We start from the raw sequence: 22907 nt of genomic DNA on the forward strand, positions 1-22907 counted from the left end.
CCCAATTTTGATTCCTAGCACCACAAATCCATAATTCATTAAGACCTGACCTCTGCCTTTGGGCAGAGAAGGATTATAGAGATCACGGAAACAATGCCATCAACTCCAACACAGCTGCAGCAATAGGCCCATTTTATAATTATGATTGGAACATTGTCTGAAACTTCTTGGGTGCTACATTACAGGCACGCCAGTGTGTAATATGAAGTGTCATGATTATGATGTGTGATTGCAATAATGATCCCATCTTGATGTCATTTGTTACAAGTGACTAGCCTGCTACAAAGAGAATTAGTTACAAAAACCCCAAACGCCTTTGCTGTGCTCCTCAGCCCAGGATTAATTATCAAAGACTTCTGCCATCCTCACACTTACTAAAAACACAGCACAGAAAATGGATGTGCGATTTTCTTCTTCCCTTATAAGAAATCGTGTTACTGATTTGTCTTGGTCTAACTGATTTGTCAGCCTATTTAACTAATGTTGGCCTCTTTTTCTCTCTTTGAATCACCCTGAAGATTCACCCCAAATCCCTGCTCAGCCGCCAAGATGTGGCCACCCAAGATACATGTACTTTTCTGCCTATGTGGCTGCCTCGCACTGGCCCATCCGTTTGACTGGCAAAATCTAAGTCCTATTGGCCACATTAAATCATCAGGTAAGAAAAATATTGGTTCAGGAGTTCAGACTCTTGGCAGACCCAGAGAAGTTGAATGTTGAGTGTGGTCCCCGCCCACATTCAGAAGATGCTTGTGAAGAGCCCTCTGTTTTCCAGGGTGGGTGAGTGGGATGGGGAAGGAGAAGGGAAGGGTCTCCTTACCTCCTCATTTTAACCAGAACCGAAGAAGCCCAGGTTGTCCTCAGCAGCATGGTTGTAGAACAGAAGTAGGAGAAGGTGTTTTGTTTTATTTATTTGTTTTATTTGTGGGACGACACACCTGGCAATTCACAGGCCTTACTCCAGGCTCTGGGAGTGATTATAGAATCACTCCCAGTGGTACTTGGGGGCTTCACATGGGATGCGGGGATCGAACCCAGGTCAGCACCTTGCGGGGCAAGTGACTTATCTGCTATACTAAAGAAGACATTTTAAGAGAAACCAAAAGTTTGGCTTGCCCTTTCTGCAGAACTCCTTCCACACAGTCTCTTTCTCCTCCTCGATGGCCAACCCCACCCTTACTCAGGCGCAGTGACAGAGCCACCCTCAGGCACCCTCAGAAACAACTTTACAACACACTCCCTTGGAAGGGTAAGGTGAGGCGACTGAATAGATTAACAGAGGAACCCTAGCAGGCGGGGAGTGTTCAGGACGCAGAGGGAAAGGAAATCTTTTCTAAAGTAATGTCGGGTGGCGGTGACTTGGTGTCCTGCATTTTTTAGAGCCTAATGAACAGTCAGGTATGTGAACTGACGAGGCACGTGGGGCTTCATGGGATGGGGGTGGAATCAGCCTTGCTCCTCGCCATGACAATGCTCTGGGTTGCCACCCTCAAATGCCTCCTCCAGCTTCTGACCGTCCATGAACCCAGAGGCACACACACTAATCTCGGAACCCTGGGGCTTCTGGCAGTAATCCCTCTAGGATTTTTTACTGAAATATTAGAATTCCAAATTCACGTGGCCACTATTGTGAATAAATAAATAAATAAATAATATTTGGTGCTCAAAATAAAGGGTGTTGGGAAGATCCTCCCAGGGTGGGAGAAGCATGCTGAAAGTAGACTATAGACCAAACATGATTGCCACCCATTGCCTCTTTTGCAAACCACAACACCCAATAGGAGAGACAGAACAAAAGGGAATGCCCTGCCACAGAGGCAGGGTGGGATGGGGAGGATGGGAGTGGAAGGGATACTGGGATCCATGGTGATGGAAAATGGGCACTGGTGGAGGGATGAGTATTTGATCATTGTATAATCGAAACCCAAGCACAAAAATTTGTAAGTCTACAACTGTACCTCATGGTGTCTCACTAATAAAAATTTAAAAAATAAATAAATAAAAATAAAGTAATGTCAGGAAGGAGACACAAGGGGGCACTGTAGAGCTCCAGACGTGAATGTTCTTTCCTATGACCTTGCTTGCTTTGTGGTGGGTGGAAGGCGAACAGGAGGAGAGAAGGGAATAGGAATAAAGGTGTGGTGCGGGAAGACGGGGTTGGGGGTGGGCTGGGGATGGAGGATAGGGGTGGCTAGAGTGGGACAGCTGTCTATAGTTCCTGTTTACCAGTGCTAAGAAGAGTCTGCTTGCAATGCAATTAATTGCTTCTGGAGCGTTGTGATCCAGACACTTCCCTATCCGGGCTCCTCAGGTGAGTAGCTTAGGCGGTTTCTGAAAGGTGTCAAGACTGTATCTAGACTTGTGTACCTAGGTTCATAAGGCCTCCCCAGATCGAGTTGTTCAGGCTTGATGAGTGAGTCCTACCAACACATTTACAAAACCCAGAGCCTTTCATAACCCAGTGCCTCAGAGATAAGTTTTGCCCTACTTTGTAGGTGGGGGAAATACTGTATATCTATTTGCATAAGAAATGGCATCATCCCACAGAACCATTCATTCCCCACTTAGCAGGAAGCTGAGGCATCACCATGGTATACTTCCAAGTATTTCCACCGGTAGGACATGGGTGACTAAGGCAAAGAGCTTGGCACCAAATTCAAGAAATGTACAGCCTAATTAAATTCATTTCCCATTGTCTTCTCCTTGGACTGTAAACAAACAATTTCTTATTGGATGACCCAGGCATCACCCCGGAAGCAGTTACAGATGCATTTTTTTTTTAATTTTCTGAGGTAGAGATTTCCAAACAAATCTTTTTTTTCTTTTTATTTCCTTAATTAAAACAACATTGCACTGCAATGTTGTATCAATTTCAGGAGTGCATAATTAGCCTCTGGTGCAGTGAAATCTCCTGGAAAGCTGTCAGTGGAATCATGGAATCTAGAACAAGGAACTTTGATTCATCCTTGCACCCTGCCCCAGCACTGAACCCACTAAACCATTTTTAGATGTAATAAATATTTTCAAAATTCCTAAATGTGTTATTAAAGAAAAGATCAAAGCAATGGATTATATTATTCTTACTACATTAATACATGGGCTGGAGCGATAGCACAGCGGGTAGGGCATTTGCCTTGCATGCATGCAGCTGACCTGGGTTCGATTCCTCCGCCCCTCTCGGAGAGCCCGGCAAGCTACCGAGAGAGTATCTCGCCCACACAACAAAGCCTGGCAAGCTACTGTGACGTATTCCATATGCCAAAAACAGTAACAAGAAGTCTCACAATTTGTTGTGGGACTTGTTGCCCACTGGAGCAAATCGATGAACAACAGGAAGACAGTGCTACAGTGCTGCTACATTAATACATAGAAAACCAGGCAAAATATTTCAAAGCATTGGCTTGAGATATTGTATTTGCTAATAGAGAGCAAGAACCATAGGGTGTCAAGTTCCTGGCATGGGTACAATTCACTTCCAAATCTAGAAATCAGCATCAGGACTATGCGTCAAATGAGAGTTACACAAAAATGGATGAGGAGATTGATAGCACACCGTAGACTCCAATACTATTCTTAAAGTAATTTGAAGACAAAATGGCAAATGGCATTTCAATTAAAAACTCTCAAAACTGTGTCATCTAGAGAGTAGCCATCAGCCTCATGTGTCTCCTCCCTACCTTCTTCATGATGAGAGATGATATATTAAAGAACAGGATGTTCAGAATTAGGCTTGCTGCAGGCTGGGCAACTTTTCTCCACAGCCATTCTGATAGGACCTTGTGACTAACCCCAAACTTGATTCAGCTCAAAGTTTCCTAAGATTTTTTTTCAGGGCTCTGGGTTCTAAAAGAAGCAGATCTAGTGCCTCATTTTGACATGTGACTTCTGAATGCTGGGATTAGTTGGTATAGGTTTGAAAGCACCAACCTACTCCAAGTTTATTGGAAAAGGTTCTTCTGGCCTAGATGGACTCACAAGGAACATTGTGTGACCCAGAACTTACCAATGCCATAGACTGTTCAAGTTCCAGAAGTGATTGCTGCAAGGTAGCTGCAGGTTCTCTGGGGATCCTCATCAAATTCTGTGAGCCAAATTCTTCTTCAGCGCCCCCTATAACCAGACCCTGGAATTGCAGAAGGAAAGACAAGTTTGGCCACCACAGCTCTCCTTTCCTCTGGGCTTGATGTCTCCCTCTTGTCCCACGAAGCATAACTCTGTAAGGAGTCTTAAATGGGACTGGAACAAATTCGTAGTTTTTAAATAGATAAACTTTCAGGTAAATTTAATGGTAACCTTTTAGGTATAGTATTGTTGATGTTTTTAAAGTTAATCTCTGGTGCTATGCTGTGAATTTTGAATTATGTGTATCCAAATTAGATTTGCTAAAATCCCTAGAAGGACTGGAATTTGGGTGCCCAGAGTTGATTCTAGGCAAAGGGACAGACAAATAGTATCAGGTGTCTGCCTCTTATGTGACATATTCTGAGTGAATTATTTGGCTTCCATCATCATTTATTCTTTAGGCTTCCATCTTCATTTATTATTCTATGGGCTTGGCAGGAATCTTGGTCTCCACTTTACATATGAGAAACTTTGGGGAGAATAACATCATGGTTTGAAAAAATTAGAACTGGAATCCAAAATTTGATGACTTGACTCTAATACCTATCTGCCTTCTTCAGGATGACCTTCCATCTTCCCTCAGGATGATCTAGCTAGGAACTACCAACCTTTGTGTCTAGCCAGAAAGTTCAGTACTGTAGCCCAGGCATTCTTTTTTTTTTTATTAGTGAGACATAATGAGGTACAGTTGTAGACTTACAAATTTTTGTGCTTGGATTTCAGTTATACAATGATCAAATACTCATCCCTCCACCAGTGCCCATTTCCCACCACCATGGATCCCAGTATCCCTCCCACCCCCCATCTCCCCCCATCCCACCCTGCCTCTGTGGCAGGGCATTCCCTTTTTTTCTCTCTCTCTTATTGGGTGTTGTGGTTTGCAAAAGAGGCAATGGGTGACAATCATGTTTGGTCTATAGTCTACTTTCAGCATGCTTCTCCCATCCTGGGAGGATCCTCCCAACACCCTTTATTTGGTGCTCCCTTCTCTATCTGAGCTACCTTTTCCCCTAGCATGTGTGGCTGGCCTCCAAGCCATGGAGTAAAATTCCTGGTACTAATCTCGGCCATTCTTGGGTATTAGTCTCCTATTTTGTTACTTTATGTTCCCCAGATGAATGCAATCTTTCTATGTCTATCCCTTTCTTTCTGAGTCATTTCACTTAACATGATGCTTTCTATGTAGTACCACTTGTATGTAAATCTCATGACTTAGTATTTTCTAACAGCTACATAGTACTCCACTGTGTAAATGTACCAAAGTTTCTTTAACCAGTCATCTGTTCTCGGGCACTCAGGTTTTTTCCAGATTCTGGCTATTGTGAGGAGTGCTGCAACGAACAAACAAGTGCAGATGTCACTTCGACTATACTTTTTTGCCTCTCTGGGATATATTCCCAGGAGTGGTATTGCTAGCCCAGGCATTCTTAAACTAAAATAGGTGCACCTTTCCTGATTTAGTAGAATTGGAAGGAGGATAATTTTCTGTATTTCCAAGTGACGCCAATGATGTGGTCCATGGTCAACTTTGAGTACTGAAAGGCTCATCCCTGGCAGGTGCTCCACAAATTGACAGATATAGATATAAATGGTCTTCTCATGACTCAAAACTTTCTGCATGATATACCTGACATAGTTCAAGGTGTGTAAGTGCCAGAGACAGAGTGTGAAGGATACAATAAGAAAGTATGCCCAGCAGGGTAATCATCTTTCATAGTTCTATAAAAAGGGAAAGCTAGGGCAAGCTTAGTCTGGAAAAATAAAAGTCTGAATATACTGACATTTGCATCCATCATTTTAAAATTGGACAGGTACTTAGTCAGGGTAGATAAAGAAGATGAAAATATGGGTGCTATACCACAGGTGCTATAAAGAGTTTGGACACTCACAAGATGGAAATCATTCCAAGAATGGGTGGGTCAAATGTTTATTACAAAATATTTGCTAGGAGAGAAACGAGTGGCAGTGAAAGACTTTATTCAGTTAATTTTCATAATGAGCTATTGAGCTAAACTCTGAGTATACAAAGACATGGATATAGCTCTTGGTCCAGAGAGATGTTTTAAATGCATGCTTTGCATGTGGGAGATTCAGGGTTGATCCCAGGCACCACATAATACCCTGAATATGTCTCAGATAACTATCAAGCTTTAGGCGTGAACTAACAACTCTCCCTCCCCTAGTAAAAGGGAAAAACAGCCTAGTTCAGGGAACAGTTTGTAAACACACATATAATGTGGTAGAATGCTAAAAATACATGCAAGGAATGTATTAGTAAACTTATTTCATAAGTTTATTTAAATATATTTAATGCATTTACTGCACTTAATACATTTCTTTTAATTGTACTTAAAATAAAAAGTCTAAGGGATGAAGAAGGCTTCCGACCGGGATGTTAAACAATCGAAATGAAGTTTGTTACAATGCTTTCAAGCAGAGGGATTAACATTTACCCGGTCACCCATATTTTACAAGGTACCCACATTCATCTGATGGGTCCCAGGAATGCTGGAGCACATGGAATAACTTAAAGGGAGAAAGCAGAAGACTAGCGGGGGATGGGCCTCACATTGTGGAGGGTAATTTTTTTTGTGCCCAGGAATCTGGTGTTTAACTTGCATTCCTATGAACCTCTGCACATTAGAACCCAAGAATGCTACAAAGGCATGCTACTTTCATGCCTCAAGTAGCAGTGGAAGTAGTCCAGTCTAGTGTAGATTTAGACACCTCCTATCAGTGCCCTTCTAAGAAGATTCCAAGAGTCTCTCTTCAAGAAAAAACTACTTAGTTATGGAAAAACCAATTAGAGGGTTAGCATATTGTGACATCTTCTTGGTAGCATGTGTCAGAAAATGAGATTTGGCTGGACTTAGTGGAGTTGTGAAAAAAGGAGCAACGAATAGCATTATTCCCAGGTCTCTGACTTGGGAAACCTAAGACAGGGATTCTGGAATTGTTGGCTGCTTGATTGGAGGATGAAGAAGGAAGATTGGAAGATGGTCCTTTAATAACACTTTGGACCATTGCCTTTGAGGTTCCTGTAGAAAGGCTATCATGTAGAAAAATCCACTTAAAGTCTGAAAGTCCAAGTTAGAAATGTGAAAATTCATTTGAGAAAAAAAAATATTTAGGACGAACTCTTCTGAAAAGAAATAGAAAGTAAAAGGGAGGTTATATTAGAAATAGATACTCATAGGTGCACTGCTATCTATCTATCTATCTATCTATCTATCTATCTATCTATCTGTTTATGATTTTAGGCCATACCTGTGGTGCTGATGGTTTAGTCCTGGCTTTGTGCTCAAGGATCATTCCTGATGTGTTCAGGGCACCATATAGGGTGCCAGGAATCCAAACCAGGTTGACTTATGCAAGGCAAACAACTTACCTACTGTGCCCTGCTTGTTGTACCACGGTCTGCCCCCTCTGACACCATCCTGTCCCCACAATACTTTGTATTCAGCAAGACTTTCCTCTGTAATTATTTTACTGGATATATGAAGAAAGAAGACCAGAAACCGTGGACAGTAACTTGATTGCCTTGAAATTCTTTGGCATAAAGTCTGGGATATAATGAATAACAAATGAAATCATATTTACTTTTTTTTAGGATGGATAAGCAAAATACAATATCTGATGGCTGCTGAAAATTCTAGCCAAACACGGATCCCAAGAGGAAAAGGACCTTACTCGGTTGGCTGTACAGACTTGATGTTTGAGTACACTCGTGAGGTAATGCTTTTATGCCCCTCTAGTCATATATCATTTTGTGGATGTTATTTTGGGGCCACATCCAGTGGTGCCTAGGTCTTACTCCTGGCTCTGCACTAGGGGTAAGTCATAGTGGACTTGGGGGCACCATAGAGAGTGCCAGGAATTGAACCCAGGTCACCGGGTTCAATCAGCACCTTACTCACTGGACTATTGCCCCAGCCCCAATACTTAGATTTTAATACTGTGGGTTTTAGTACTAATAAATTTAGAAGCTTGACCTTGACCTGAGAGAGACAAATTTTGCCAATTGAATAGTTTCATAGGAAGACTTTTTCTTGCATAAGCCATTCCTCAATTTATTGTTGTCATCTGATTAATTCACCTAAACTTTATTTTCCCCTTTCTTAAGTGACTGCAGTCAGGTTGCCCATTATTTGTTTTCACTCAGTAAGCTCTATTGTTTTTTGCTTTAAAAAAAAAGGGTGGTCTTCAATCTCTATACAGCTGTTAAATTTTTCCTCTGGCTTGTTCATGAACAACAAGGGTATTTGAGTCCCCACTGATTCAATATGCAAAGTAGCTGCTGGAATATGTTTGAGGAGCAGCCTAACTAAATGTTCATTAACTTCTTTTTTCTACAGAGCTCCTTCTTGCGTTTGTATTATCCATCTGAAGGTGATGATCATGCTGAGGCCATCTGGATCCCAAACAAGGAATACTTTTTTGGTCTTAGTAAGGTTCTCAGAACAAACTGGTTGATGGGCAAAGTTTTGAATTTATTATTTGGTAAGATTTCTGTCTACATTTCACTAATATGATTTATTGTTCTTATTTGTTTGATCAGACCCTAATGTTAGACTGATCTCTTCAAATTTCCCCTCCAAACTATCTACATCTGGTATTCATTTTATATATCCTTGAAGCTTCCTTCCTTCCTTCCTTCCTTCCTTCCTTCCTTCCTTCCTTCCTTCCTTCCTCCCTCCCTCTCTCCCTCCCTCCTTCCCTCCCTCTTTCTTTCTTTCTTTCTTTCTTTCTTTCTTTCTTTCTCTTTCTTTCTTTCTTCTTTCTTTCTTTCTTTCTTTCTTTCTTTCTTTCTTTCTTTCTTTCTTTCTTTCCCTCCTTCCCTCCCTCCCTCCCTCCCTCCCTCCCTCCCTCCCTTCCTTCCTTCCTTCATCCTTCCTTCCTCTCTCTTTTGGTTTTTGGGCCACACACAACGATGCTCAGGGGTTACCTCTGGATCTGCACTGAATAATTAGTCCTGGAAATTCTGAAGGACCGACCATAAGGGATGCTCTGAGCACTTCCAATGTGACTCCCCTAAATAAGAATAAAATAAATATAAGAAAATTAAACACATAATTCATGATAATGAAAGTATCATTTGAGTAATGAAATAAGGTATCTTCCTTTTTCTAACCCCTTAGTATATGTCTAGATTAAAAAAATGTGAATATTTTGAATATTTCTACCCCAAATCCCAAACTGTGGCCCCCAAAGCAAAACTGAAACAATTAATTTTATATTGCTTGTTATGAATAATCCATTAAAAACGCTTGATAAATTTTCCCTAGAGGAAACTGTCTATTTCATCCCGGAGCCATTAAGCCCTTATTTAAGAGATTACTAACATGTTTGCCAAACCCAATATAATGTTTTGTGCTACTCTTGGTATATTGGTGGTATAGAGTATGAGAGGTAACCCAGCCATGAGTGCAGCTGAACACTCCAGGAGTTCTAAAATTAAATTTATTCTTATATAAAGTCTTAGAGACAGATAGATGTTACAAGAGAGATGAACCTAAAACAACTTTGCTGAAGCTCAGTATCTCTAATAAGAGGCAGAGCTGCATCCAAAGACAAGTCTGGGGACTGAAGAGATAGGTAAACAGGGAAGGTGCTTGCCTGAATTCAATCCTTGGAACCATAGATGGTCCCCTGAGCACTGCCAGGAGTGATCCCGGGCACGGATCCAGGAGTAAGCACTGAGTGACACTGGCATACCTCCCAAAACAAAATAAAACAAAGCAAAACAAAACAGGTCTGAATATGAAGTCAAGACCTTTCTACAGTTTCTTGATTGTGACCAAGTTAACGTGGGTAGGGTCTTCTAGTCTGAAAATTCTGGCTTTTAGTCTAAGATTCCTAAAGTTTACCAGAGAGTTTGGTTTTATAAAATTCCCTTTGGAGTTTGGTTAAAACCTGGGGAAAGTAATTACATATATGCCTGTAGGTAGGAAAATGTTTTGCTTTAATTTCAGAGTTAGCACTAGGATGAGATAAGTAACAATTCTGTCATCTTTGGGAAAACTTAATGGTTCAGGTCTTTGGTTGGTGGTTGGTGGACATGTAGTAGCAAACGTAATTAATTCACTATCATCCATTAAATGTAAGTGTAACTTTCGTGGCTCAGGATTCTATAGTAAGGAGATATGTGTTATATTAGCTTGCAACATTTACTGTGTAGAAAACACAAATTATATTATATTATTGTCTAGGTTCAATGACAATTCCTGCAAACTGGAATTCCCCTCTGAAGACTGGTGAAAAATATCCACTAATTATTTTTTCTCATGGTCTTGGAGCATTCCGGTAAGTTTGATAAATTAAGCAATTTTACCCTCCAGGAATTGATAACCAGAAGCATTCTCTCACCTCTACAGAAAAAAAAAGGAATTGCAGATTTGGGGGAATATGACTCACCCCTGTCCTGGAAGACACCCACACCCTATATTGTCACTTATTTTGTTCCCTCCTTTTAGTTTATGGACCCTAATTTCCCCATAAAGGAGCGTGTTTCATGTGTGCTTTTTCTATATTATAATATTTACACTCAAAATCATCCTCTCTGTTGGTTCAGAAACTCTGAGAAATAGGCCCAAGTTTGCATTACCTGCAAAACACATTTATTGAGGGAAATACCAGTGAAGGATAGAAGGAAACAGCAGGACAGTGTGGTGAGGGGAGCCTTCAGGCCAAGATGCCTGTGGACATTTGGATGGAGAAGTGAGAAGACTGCGGACAGTGAGCCTTGGCATGCAGCACAATTCTAATGGGAAACTTTGGCAGCCTAGAGGAGAGAGTGTGGGTTTGAGAAGACCCACAGCTTCTTGTCAAAGGAGTCCTGGATCCCACAGGAATGGCCAACAGAGACAATCGGCAGTGAAAAATAATGCATGGCTCACAATGCGGGAAAGAAATGTGCTCTCTTGAGGAAAAGCTTTGCTGACCCTTATACTACTCCAGTCCTCCCAAGTAATCTACATCTTCTGTAGGAGAGAGCATAGTTCCTTCCTAGCTTCTGTTTATTTTTTATGGATATTATTTGTTGACTAGAGGATATGAGAAGGATGTGAAGAATGAAGCCATGGGAAACGGTATAAACTCAGTTTCTTACTATATAATTCTTTAACTATTTTATCCTATTTGATAAATTTATAAATTGGTATGTTACACACACACACACACACACACACACCTTTAATTTTTCCTGTTTCAGGGTTAATGATAAGCCTGGAATATAAGGAAATTGACAATTCTTATAAAACCTTACCAAGTACCTTGCTAATATAGCGTCATTCTTCTATAGACAAAGAACTAAGGCAAAGAGAGATGAGTAGATGGGACCAGAGAGATCGTACAGTGGGTAGGGCTCTTGCCTTGCATACTTCTGCTGACCTGGAATCAATCCCTGATACCACATTTACAGTAACCAAAGAACTGTAAGGAGTGATCCATGAGCACAGAATTGCATGATACTACATCATAGCCAAGTATGGCTCAAAACACACACACACACACACACACACACACACACATCAGTGACAGATGACTTTAAATAGAATCAGTGTTTAAACCAGTGATTAAACTACAAGAGTTTTATTTTCTCATACACTGTTCCTTCACAGAGTATCTTATCCAAATGTTACACCCCTGGACTGGAGAGGTAATACAGGGTTAAAGGTGGTTGCCTTACGCCATGGTGCATTTGGTCTCCTAGCAGAGTCAGGAGTGAATCCCAAGCACAGAGCCAGTAGTATACCCTGAACATCACCATGCTCGCTCCAAAAACAAATAAACAAGAAGCTTTGGGTCACATGTCACAAAATGTAGACATAGTCACATATTTCCTAAAGGGGGAAAATGCCCCCATGGTTCTTGGCTTTATTGCAGGGGTGTAATAAGCCTCTGTGTTGTCAGGTCTATTACTGGACCTCATATTCTAATTATGACTGATCACTCAATGCATCTCTCTCTCTTTTTTTAAAGGACACTTTATTCTGCTATTGGCATTGATCTGGCATCTCATGGATTTATTGTTGCTAGTGTAGAACACAGGTATGTCAGCTAAGTGTCAATGAACTTTAACTTGCATCCAGAATTATAAATTTACTGATGAGATTTTCATTAATAATTCTATGATGAGAAAAAGAGTTAGACTTCCCAATTTCTTTCTAAAAACTAACATTTCTAGTGTTCATCCTTTGTCGTATTCCTACACAACCTCATCTCATCTTAATAACAACCCTATAAGAGATGGTTACCATTATCCCCATTTTCAGGAGGAAAACAAAGTTGAGAAAGAGCGAGTCATTTGCCTAAAGTGATAGAATAGGTTAGTGGCAGTGCTGAGATTTTATTCCAGATGTGAGTTTCCAAGAATGATTTTCAAGAATGTGAAATAGTTTGGGTCGAGTCTACTTACAACAAAGATCTTTTACTTAGAATTCCTTGGAACCTCGTTGATTTAAAATATATAAAGTTGAGGAGGAAACAGAATTCAGAAAGATGCAAATGAAGTTGAGCCCAAGAATGGGGAATGAGAACCTTGGGGGAAGATGAGGAAAGCAAAGAGGAAATACAAGTAATTAATTTCATTTGAATTTCAGAGATGAATCTGCATCTGCCACTTACTACTTCCAAGATCAGTCTGCTGCAAAAACAGAGAACAAGACTTGGATGTATCTTAAAATCCCAAAACAAGAGGACTCATCTGAACGAAATAAACAGGTACACTACAGTGAGAGAAGTGATTTGGTGGCTAGAAGACATATGATGACATTTTCTAATTTAATTAAATATAAAAAGTTAATTAATGATAGGTTACTAATAATGAAATGTACTAATAATGAAATGTATTTGAATCATACAAAATCATACATAAAAACAAAATTAAACACAAAAATCCTGGAAGATAGCAATGAATATTCATGATTCTTTTGCATTGAGTTTCTAATTTTAGAATCTAAAAATGAATCCATTGACACATCCCTTCCCCCAGCTCCTGACCCCTGCCCCACTCCAGAAAATTATTTTTAAAAATCTGCTTTTTCAGAAAGACTCTACCAAGTCTTAATGAGTCCAAACTTTAATTCAACTTCCTATGTCAGAATCCTGGTACTACTTTGTTACAGAATGGTGATATTAGACAAATAATTTATTCTTGGTTTTGCTTCCAGGCTATGTATGTTATAAAATAATGAATGCTAACTCTTTTTCTTGCAGACTGTTGGTAAGATTAAGTGAAACAACGCACATTAGATTTATTTCATATCATTGTATTTAATCGCATTCACATTTCTCTGAGATGGACATTATTATAGGATAGAAGCAAGAGGTTAAATACTCATTCTAGGTCATATAGTGGATAAGCAAGTGATCCAGGATTTAGATGAAACTAAAACTCCATGAAAAGCTAATCTCTGTGTCATGGTGTTAGTTTGTTCTAATCTCTAAACGTTTCCGCTTATATTTACAGTTGATAGGAATCCAACCATTTTCTCTTGATATAACCTCTACAAGATTTTGAGATAAGTATTACAACTTTTTACTTTGTCTCTTTCTTCTTCCGATAATCATAATAGGTACGGCAGAGAGCCAAGGAGTGTTCCCGAGCTCTCAATTTGATTCTTGACATTAATCATGGAAAGCCAGTGAAAAATGTGTTGGATCTACCTTTTGATATAAAACAACTGAAGGTGAGATAAAAAAAAAAGATTCTTTGTCTTTTTTTTTTTCATTCTTCACAGTCTACTTTTCTGCTGTGATACAAAATTCAACATGATTAAAGGCTGCCAAGAAAACACAAAGTGACAGGAATAGAGTAGAATAGTCATATTTCAGGAATAAGGAATACTTGAGGTCAAACTACATATGAAGTAGCCAGTAATCATTCTTATTCTGTTGATTGAAATGGCATTTTCACATGGCCCAACCTAATACCTCCATGGAACTACTGAATCTCTTAGATGACTCCTGCATATTTTTGAACCTGAACTTGAAATGGTGTAAAGTTTTGGACAAGATGGTGGGAAGGGGTAGAAGATTATCAAGCCATGTATACAGGTAGAACAGACTTCAAAGTAAACATGAAGATAGCTCAATACCTGACTAGGGGAAACTGGCACTTTATTTTAAGCCTAAAATTGTTGTCTGTTCTAAAATCACAGTTAGGATTCTTCAAACACTAGCCTGTCTACATGCCTTATACATGTTGTCCCCTTACCCTGAAAAATCCTTCCAAGTAAGTTTTGCTAAATCTTCAACTCAAGCTAAATCTTCAACTGAAGCCAGGCACCACCTTCTTCAAACAACTGTTACCTAACCCCAACGGACATAGTCTGTCATTGTGTTGCGTGGCACACGTCCGTTATATTTGCATCGTGTGTCTGTGTGGTTTTCTTCCCTAATAAACTAATAGCTTATTGAAAATTATTTACAGGGCTAAAGAGATAATATAAATGTTAAGGCATTCACTGAGCATGTGTAGTCTGAGGCAGAGTCTCCTGCCCCTGCACCTGGCTATCCTCACCGGGGCCCCTTGGAGGGGGGAGGGTTGAGTTTCTCTCCCCCCCACCCACCCCAAGCAGAGCCCCAGCAGCTGAGGACCTCCGGAGCCAGCCACAGCCATGCTGGAACCACTCTCCACACATCCGGACGGGCCTCATGCATGAAAGAACTGGCAGAGGAACCCAGGCATGCGGGTCTCGGGGCTGAGGTCCCCAAGACTACTCGGATTGGGACTGGGCCTTCTCCAACCAGACCCCCCATCTTCCAGTAGGTAGGCGTCATACCCATCAGCTACTGCCAGCACCACGTTGGTCCCGTCAATGACCAAGACGCAGAGACTATAAAACCCAGCTCCCGGAAGCGCACGGCCGCATTCGCGGCCACGCGACATCTTATTATCTTATTTTTTCCTTTGGAGAACCTGGCAGGCTACCAAAAGTATCCTGCCCACACGGCAGAGTCTGGCAAACTTCCATGTCGTACTCAATATGCCAAATACCAGTAACAATGATGGGTCTCATTCTCCTAATCCTAAAAGAGCACTGAAATGGCTCTTTTAAAATCCCAAGGCTAGGACGAAGGAGACGTTAATGGTGTCTGCTCGAGGAAATCAACGAACAACAGGATGCTTGTGATCTTGTGATCTTGTGTAGTCTGAATCCCAGCAACACGTATGTTTCCCTGAGCACTCCTAGGAATGACCTCTGAGCACAGAGTCAGGGTTTTCCCCTAAACACAGACCCAGGAGTGGTTCCTGAGCTCTTCATAGTTTATCTGAAAAACATAATGGAGGAAGGAAGGAAGGAAGGAAGGAAGGAAGGAAGGAAGGAAGGAAGGAAGGAAGGAAGGAAGGAAGGAAGGAAAAGAAATACCTCGCCTGGTAAAGAACACATACTCAATAACTCCTCATTGAAAAAACAAACTAATAAACATACAGAGGTAGAGGCAAAAGTCAGCAATTATGATGTTCCAAGTGTGGATGACCACTAAGTTCAAAGTGTATTTGTGTATATATGGATGTACATGTACATATGTGTATGTGGTTTACATTTTAATAAGAATTTAAAATACTTAACCATGCTCAGGAAATGAATACCAATTTTGATATACAAAACCATTTATTCAACTCTTCCCACCGTGAGGTAATTATGAATTTATGTCATTTTTTAAACATAGGATTCCATCGATAAAAATAAAATAGCAGTAATGGGACATTCTTTTGGTGGAGCCACAGTTCTTCAGACTCTTAGTGAAGATCGGAGATTCCGGTAAGAGAATAAAACAAAAAGAAAGAACAGTAAGTTTTGAGATGAGAGGGCATAACAGCACATGTGATCACATTTTAAAATCAAATTATTAGTAAGGATGAGATCCGTCAGAATTTATAAGTCTACACTTTTATATCTGTAATGCATTCTAGATAAATTTTCTGGCTAGGCAGAACTATTTCTGTATAAAACTCTCCTACTCTACATCTTTCACCTCATCCTTTTAATTTTTCTGCACAAGAACTTAATTTTTTTTGGTGTGTTTGTGTGTGTGTGTGTGGGAGCACACTTGGCAGTTCTCAGGACTCACTCCTGCTTCTGTGCTCAGGGATCATTCCTGGCAGTGCTCAGGAGTCCATTGGGGTGCCAGGGATTAAAATTGTGTCGGCCCCATGCAAGGCAAGTGCCTTAAACTCTGTACTATCACTCCACTCAGGGCATATAATTTCATTTGGACACTCATCTTTATATACACATTAAATCTGTAGTTTAATGATTATGTTTCAGCCTCAATATTTTTTTAATTATTATTTTTTAATTATTTTTTTATTAGTGAAACACCATGAGGTACAGTTATAGACTTACAAATTTTTGTGCTTGGGTTTCAGTTATGCAATGATCAAGTACCCATCCCTCCACCAGCGCCCATCCTCTACCACCGCGGGTCCCAGCATCCCTCCCACACCCCATCCCCCTCGTTCCACCCTGCCTCTGTGGCAGGGCATTCCCCCTTGTTCTCTTTCTCTTCTTTTGGGTCCTGTGTTTTGCAAGAGAGGCATTGAATGGCAATCATGTTTGGTCTATAGTCTACTTTCAGCATGCTGCTCCCACCCTGTGAGGATCTAGCCTCAATATTTTTATATTTCATCAATACATAGAACTTTTCTCTACACACATATACACAGAAACAAAATTATAATGTTTAGGGGCCAGAAAGACAGTACCGTGTTAAGGAACTTGTCTTGCATGTTCAATCCCCAGCATTGCATATGATCCCCTGACCACAGCCAAAAATAATTCCTCAGCACAGAACCAGGATTAAGCACTGAGCACTGCCAAGTAGTTTTGCCCCCCCCCCCCAATATTTACAGTTGTAGACTTACAAATTTTTGTGCTTGGGTTTCAATTATACAATGATCAAATACCCATCCCTCCACCAGTGCCCATTTCCAACCACAAAAGAATGGCCGAGATTAGTACCAGGAATTTTGCTCCATGGCTTGGAGGCCAGCCACACATGCTAGGGGAAAGGGAGCTCAGATAGAGAAGGGAGCACCAAATAAAGGGTGTTGGGAGGATCCTCCCAGGGTGGGAGAAACATGCTGAAAGTAGACTATAGACCAAACATGATTGTCACTCATTGCCTCTTTCGCAAACCACAACACCCCAAAGGAGAGAGAGAACAAAAGGGAATGCCCTGCCACAGAGGCAGGGTGGGAATGGGGGGGAATGGGGGGTGGAAGGGATACTGGGATCAAACTTATTTTTTAAAAAAGTAAAATTATTTAAAAAAAATAAAGTCGCCTTTTTAAATGATGAACATCTTTCTCTTCAATTCTCTGATACCTCTAAAGGATAAAACAGAGTTTATAGTTATTATGAAAGAGGTATAGCAAAAATATTAGAGGATGTCCAGAATTTCTGAAACATAATGAAATTGTGTATTTACTTTTCCAGATATCTACAAGTTGATGGTAGTATTATTGAATATTTTGAAAACATTATGACAAAAATGAATAAAACTGTTTTATTTATTTTGGGGGAGTAGGTCTTCCAGTGCTCGGGGCTTACTCCTGGCTCTGCTCTCAGGAATCACTCGAAGGTGGTCTTTAGGGGACCATATGGGGTGCTGAGGATTAAAATGAGGTTCATGGAGTGCAAGTGCCTTACCCACTGTACTATCACTGTGGTCCCAAATAAAACTATTTTAAAGGACACATTCCCACAAGCTTCCTAAGGAAAATTAGAATTCCAAGTATGCTACTTCTTAAAGCTAGTCATATAGCTTTCTCCTTTTGAAATCCAGTGAGATAATCCATAATAAATTGCCATGTTGTGTTTCCAATGATCCTTCTAAGCATTATGAGAAATTCTTGTATGTTGGCTAGGATGGAAAGAGTGTTTTTTGATCATTGTCAATAAACATCTGCAGATGCGGTATTGCCCTGGATGCATGGATGTTTCCATTGGGTGATGAAGTATATTCCAGAATTCCTCAACCCCTTTTTTATATTAACTCTGAGCGGTTTCAAGATCATAAAACTATTGAAAAAATGGAACAAAGCTACTTACCGGGTAAAGAAAGAAAAATGATCACAATCAGGTAAGCTTTAGTGGAAATTTGAAACTTGGATAAAATTAGCAGATGTCATTTGGTTTCCATTATAGAATTGTTATATTTATTATTTACACTTTTAGTAAGGAAAAATACTTATTAAGGAATATTTAGTAAGTAAATATTTAGTTAAAAAAATATGTCAGTTTCTAAATGTATTTAGACTTTTTAAAAAATTCAAATATTTAAAGTAGTTTTATTATATGTAGTTTATTAAAATTGAGTAGGTAACATTAAAAATACATATTAAGGCACATGGTCATCTAAATACAAAAGCAATCCTATACATTTTTTGGGGGGTGGGCATGGGGAAGTATTCCATCACTAGGCTAGGTTAGGAACTCTTTAGAAAAATCCAGGTCTTCTGTTGAAACTTACAATGTATTTACCTGTTGTGAAAAATAAATTTCCCAAAGCTATAATTGGGATCAGTAATAATATTTTTTGTTCATGAATATAAACGGTAACTCCCAAGAGGCTTCTGAATTTGTAGCATGAAGTTATGAAACAAAGGCAGAGCTCATCCCTTTTGTACCTGAAAACTGGTTTATTTAGGAGAAAAGAACAGTTGGCAGGAAGAAAAAATATACAGAATGCAAAATAAAAAATAGAGTGAGAGAATGGAGGGATCTTTTCCATTCAAGTCATAAAAGATAGATTAGAAGAGATGAAAGCAGAGTTAGGTCTTAAAGCAGCAAGAAAGCTTGAACACATGATGAGAAAGAGTCTAGGCATTTTAGGCAAGAATTTCTATTTCATTTATATGTGTGGAATTCTATTTAAAAACAAACAAAAAAACCCCAGCAACATCCAATTTCTTTCTGTTTTGCTTCCTCAGGATATCTTTTGTCTGCTGGAAATTTTTAAAAATAGCTAATACTTAATACTTCTTATAATTAACCATTTCTTTATTTCCATTGACTCTTGTTCCCATAGCCCCAGATTGGACACTGAAACTGGCCTCACCAAGGCCATAAAGGCCCCAACCTCATACTTTTCCTCTGCATCTATTTGATGTATTCTTACCTCTATTTTCCTTCCCTATTTATTAGAAACCCATTCCTTCCTTCTTATTCTATTCACTTCTTCACACTCTCTCCTTCCTCAGTTGTTGAAAGCATCCACACCTCCACTCAACTCCTTCATGACCCGTTTCTACCATCCTACTGTTTCAGATACTTGAGTTTTGATTGCAATATCAGGTAGAATGAGAAGGAGTGCCTTTGTTATTCTGAGTACAGCTAACTAAAAGAATGGTGGCACATTTAATCAGTAGCAAAATAAAGAGGAAAACTTGCACTGTCAGGAGCTGGAATGACGTGTTTTCATCTTAGAAATCTTAGGTGGAGACTGGGAAATTCTCAGAGATATCTGCTCACTAATTTGCTGGAGTGGTAGCACAGCGGTAGGGCTTTTGCCTTGCCTGCAGCCAGCCCAGCTGAGATGGGTTCGATTCCTCCGCCCCTTTCGAAGAGCCCGGCAAGCTACCGAGAGTATCTCACCTGCAGGGCAAAGCCTGGCAAGCTATCCGTGACGTATTCGATATGCCAAACACAGTAACAAGTCTCAAAATGGAGACGTTACTGGGCCCACTCGAGCAAAATTGATGAACAACAGGAGGACAATTTGAATATTACAGAATTTATTTGTAGGGTATTTTAGGTAACAGTTTGGAGTCAATAAAAACACAATAAAAACACTAAGTGGGAAAAAAATGGTCTTAGGACACTTGAGAAATGCCTACGTATAGCTGGAGAGTTAAGGAAAGAAGGAAACGTGTGCTGTCCTAGAAGGAGCAGAAAATGAAAATGAACACTGCATTATTTCATGTTATGTTAGTGAATTTAAAGAGGAGCCTAAGTGGACTTAAGGGGTGGTTAACCATTCTAATAGTACCAAGAAAATTTCTTCTTTGAATCTATTTAATCCAAGGCAAAATGTTAAATACCAATCAACTGACATCAATTAGATATCAAGTTTAATGGTGGTAGTAGAGCTTCAGGCTCTGAGTTCATGCATTTGTAAGGTGTAACACATTCCATCTATTCAAAAAAGGAAATATTTCGTTAGTCCATTGGAAGGCCTCACTCACTTCTTCGAAAACCAAGATGCTGAGTAAGATGGGATGATAAAACAAGAAGTTCGAATCATTTTGTAGAAAGGGAGATAAATACAAAGTCCTAAGATCCCTAAATGAACACAGCCTATGATCCAAGGGGATCAAACCCCTTTGCTTCTCAGCAGGTGAGTCAGTCAGGCTGTCTTTTAAGCACCCCACTATAAAAATTGCTTTTTCAATAAATAAATAAATAAATAAAAATAAAAAAATACAAAAAAATTAAAAGTAAATAAATAAATAAAATGGTTTTTCAATGTGATTTATAAATATCTTGTTTTTTTTCAGGGGCTCAGTCCATCAGAATTTTGCTGATTTCACTTTTGCAACTGGCAAAATAACTGCTTACATATTTGCATTAAAAGGAAAAATAGATTCGAATGTAGCAATTGATCTTTCCAACAAAGCCTCATTAGCATTCTTACAAAAGCATTTGGGTAAGAAGTCACTATTTATTCGCAAAATATACCAGATGATTTTCAGGACAAAACTCTCTTGACACAACATTAATTCTCCTTTTTCAGTTCCAGTTGATTTACTACTTAACAAGAGTACTCAGTTTGAAAAAAAATTTTTGAAGAATTTTGTTTGTTGCACACTGTTTCACAGAACATAATATACCCGACAAAGCTCTACAAAAACCTTGAACTTCCTTGCTAAGGACCTTGGGAGAATAGCTCCTACATCCCACTTCCCATCCCTTCACGCCACAGTGTAATTTATGATACTATGGTGCCATCTAGAGGATGAAAACTGCTAATGTTATCAAAAGCTTATTATGTTTATTAATCTTTGTGTTTTATAGGACTTCAGAAAGATTTTGATCAGTGGGACTGCTTGATTGAAGGGGATGATGAGAATCTCATTCCAGGGAGCAATATTAAGATGATCAACAGGAACGTCACTGGACATCACTCTAGAGAATGAAGAAAAAGAATATAGATTAGGATAGTTGCTTGAAAGACCTTGTTTAAGGGGACGTAGCTCTTTTTAAAAAAGCATTTACCTTGCATTTATAAGACCCTGGAGTTCAATCACCGGGACTATAAAAAATAAATATTTGGAAGATATCTCAGTGGCAATTCACATGTTCCAGACATATAAGGCCCTGAGTTGTATTCCTGAAATTGCAATAAATGAATAGTAACTGTATTGTCTGAAAAATATCTAGAGAATGTAGCCCACTGGTAGAGCATTTGCCTTGCATGTGTGTGCATTTAATGTGTGCCTGCATTTAATCTTTTACATTGAAAAAACTGAATACAAATAATAAAAGTGTCTAAAAATGTAAGATGCCAATGTATTTTTAAAATAACTCATTAAAATGTAGATTATACTATAAAAGTGATTGACGTTTAGATTAATATTCTTTTTCTTTTCTTTTCTTTTCTTTTTTTTTTTTTTGCTGTTTTGGGTCATACCTGAAGATGCACAGGGGTTACTCCTGGCTCTGCACTCAGGAGTTACTCCTGGCAGTGCTCAAAGGACCATATGGGATGCTGGGAATTGAACCCGGGTTGGCCGCGTGTAAGGCAAACGCCCTACCCACTGTACTATCTCTCCTGCCCCAATATTATTTTTCTTTAAAGAACACTGATTATAAAAATCCAGGCTATATTTTGCGATGATCCTGTTTTAAATCCTAAAATTAAAAATCACTGTTTTAGAACTTCAATGGAAAAACATTAAAACAGCCACAGTGGCAGTAAGAATATATTACATTTAACACTACCTGATAGGTAATAAAATATATTTTCTTGTGTTCTTTCTTTAATGATAAAGCAGTAACATTGAGTTTCAGAACATTATAATCTAGGTTAAAACCAGATTTATTTCTTTTGTTTTTTTGGTCATAATTAGATCAAGCAAATAAAACAAGTGACTTACCACAAGATGAATACCATAAGTTTCAATTTGATTAAATAAAGACTAGACAAGGGTAATAATATTGTTTACAAGGTAAAAGCATCTCATTCAAGAAAGTTGGTCGTTTGTTTACATTATTCTTTCATGCTTTGTCTTTGGTGCACTCACAGGTAAAAGAAAGATGCCACCAGTACTGCAGTTATATAAAACAGGCCAGGGCTAGATTAAACTCTGAGTTGGTTATTCCCCAAACTGCCAAGTATAGCAAAAGAAACATTCAGAATCCCATATAACTACTTCATTTTCAAATTCATTTTATTTAATAATTGTTTTCTATTCTATATGTAGGCATGGAAGTAGAAAACAGCAACAACAAAAGCCTGTAAAAATACTGCTAAAAAGACACATGTATTTATACTATTTTCTAAAATATAAAAAAATAATGTCACTCATTAGTTAAGTATGTAATTTGATTTAAATGTGGTATTATAAGGATTCTGCTTTTTGAGTCACACCCTGCGATGCTCAGGGGTTACTCCTGACTTTGCACTCAGGAATTAGTCCTGGCGGTGCTGAAGGGACCATATGGGATGATGGAAATCGAACCCAGGTCAGCCACATGCAAGGCAAATGCCCTACCCGCTGTGCTACCGCTGTGTTATCACTACCCATCAGGGTTGGGCTGGAGCGATAGCACAGC

General features: G+C 39.3%; 1 protein-coding gene across 2 annotated transcripts in view; it reads left to right on the plus strand.

The window, feature by feature from the left end:
* Positions 1-21699, plus strand: part of PLA2G7 (phospholipase A2 group VII) — a 44351-nt gene extending 22652 nt beyond the window's left edge. For both annotated transcript variants that reach the window (XM_056126102.1, XM_056126103.1), the window contains exons 2-12: positions 519-658; positions 7733-7854; positions 8478-8622; positions 10332-10425; positions 12103-12171; positions 12723-12843; positions 13698-13811; positions 15799-15890; positions 18043-18213; positions 20630-20778; positions 21147-21699. In XM_056126102.1, coding sequence (XP_055982077.1) covers positions 550-658; positions 7733-7854; positions 8478-8622; positions 10332-10425; positions 12103-12171; positions 12723-12843; positions 13698-13811; positions 15799-15890; positions 18043-18213; positions 20630-20778; positions 21147-21268 — 1308 coding nt within the window. In that variant the 5' untranslated portion in view covers positions 519-549 and the 3' untranslated portion in view covers positions 21269-21699. The remainder of the gene's footprint in view (positions 1-518; positions 659-7732; positions 7855-8477; positions 8623-10331; positions 10426-12102; positions 12172-12722; positions 12844-13697; positions 13812-15798; positions 15891-18042; positions 18214-20629; positions 20779-21146) is intronic.
* The last annotated feature ends 1208 nt before the right edge of the window (positions 21700-22907 follow it).

Source organism: Sorex fumeus, unplaced genomic scaffold, assembly GCF_029834395.1.
Source record: "Sorex fumeus unplaced genomic scaffold, SorFum_2.1 ptg000061l, whole genome shotgun sequence".
In the NCBI taxonomy this organism is placed as follows: domain Eukaryota; kingdom Metazoa; phylum Chordata; class Mammalia; order Eulipotyphla; family Soricidae; genus Sorex; species Sorex fumeus.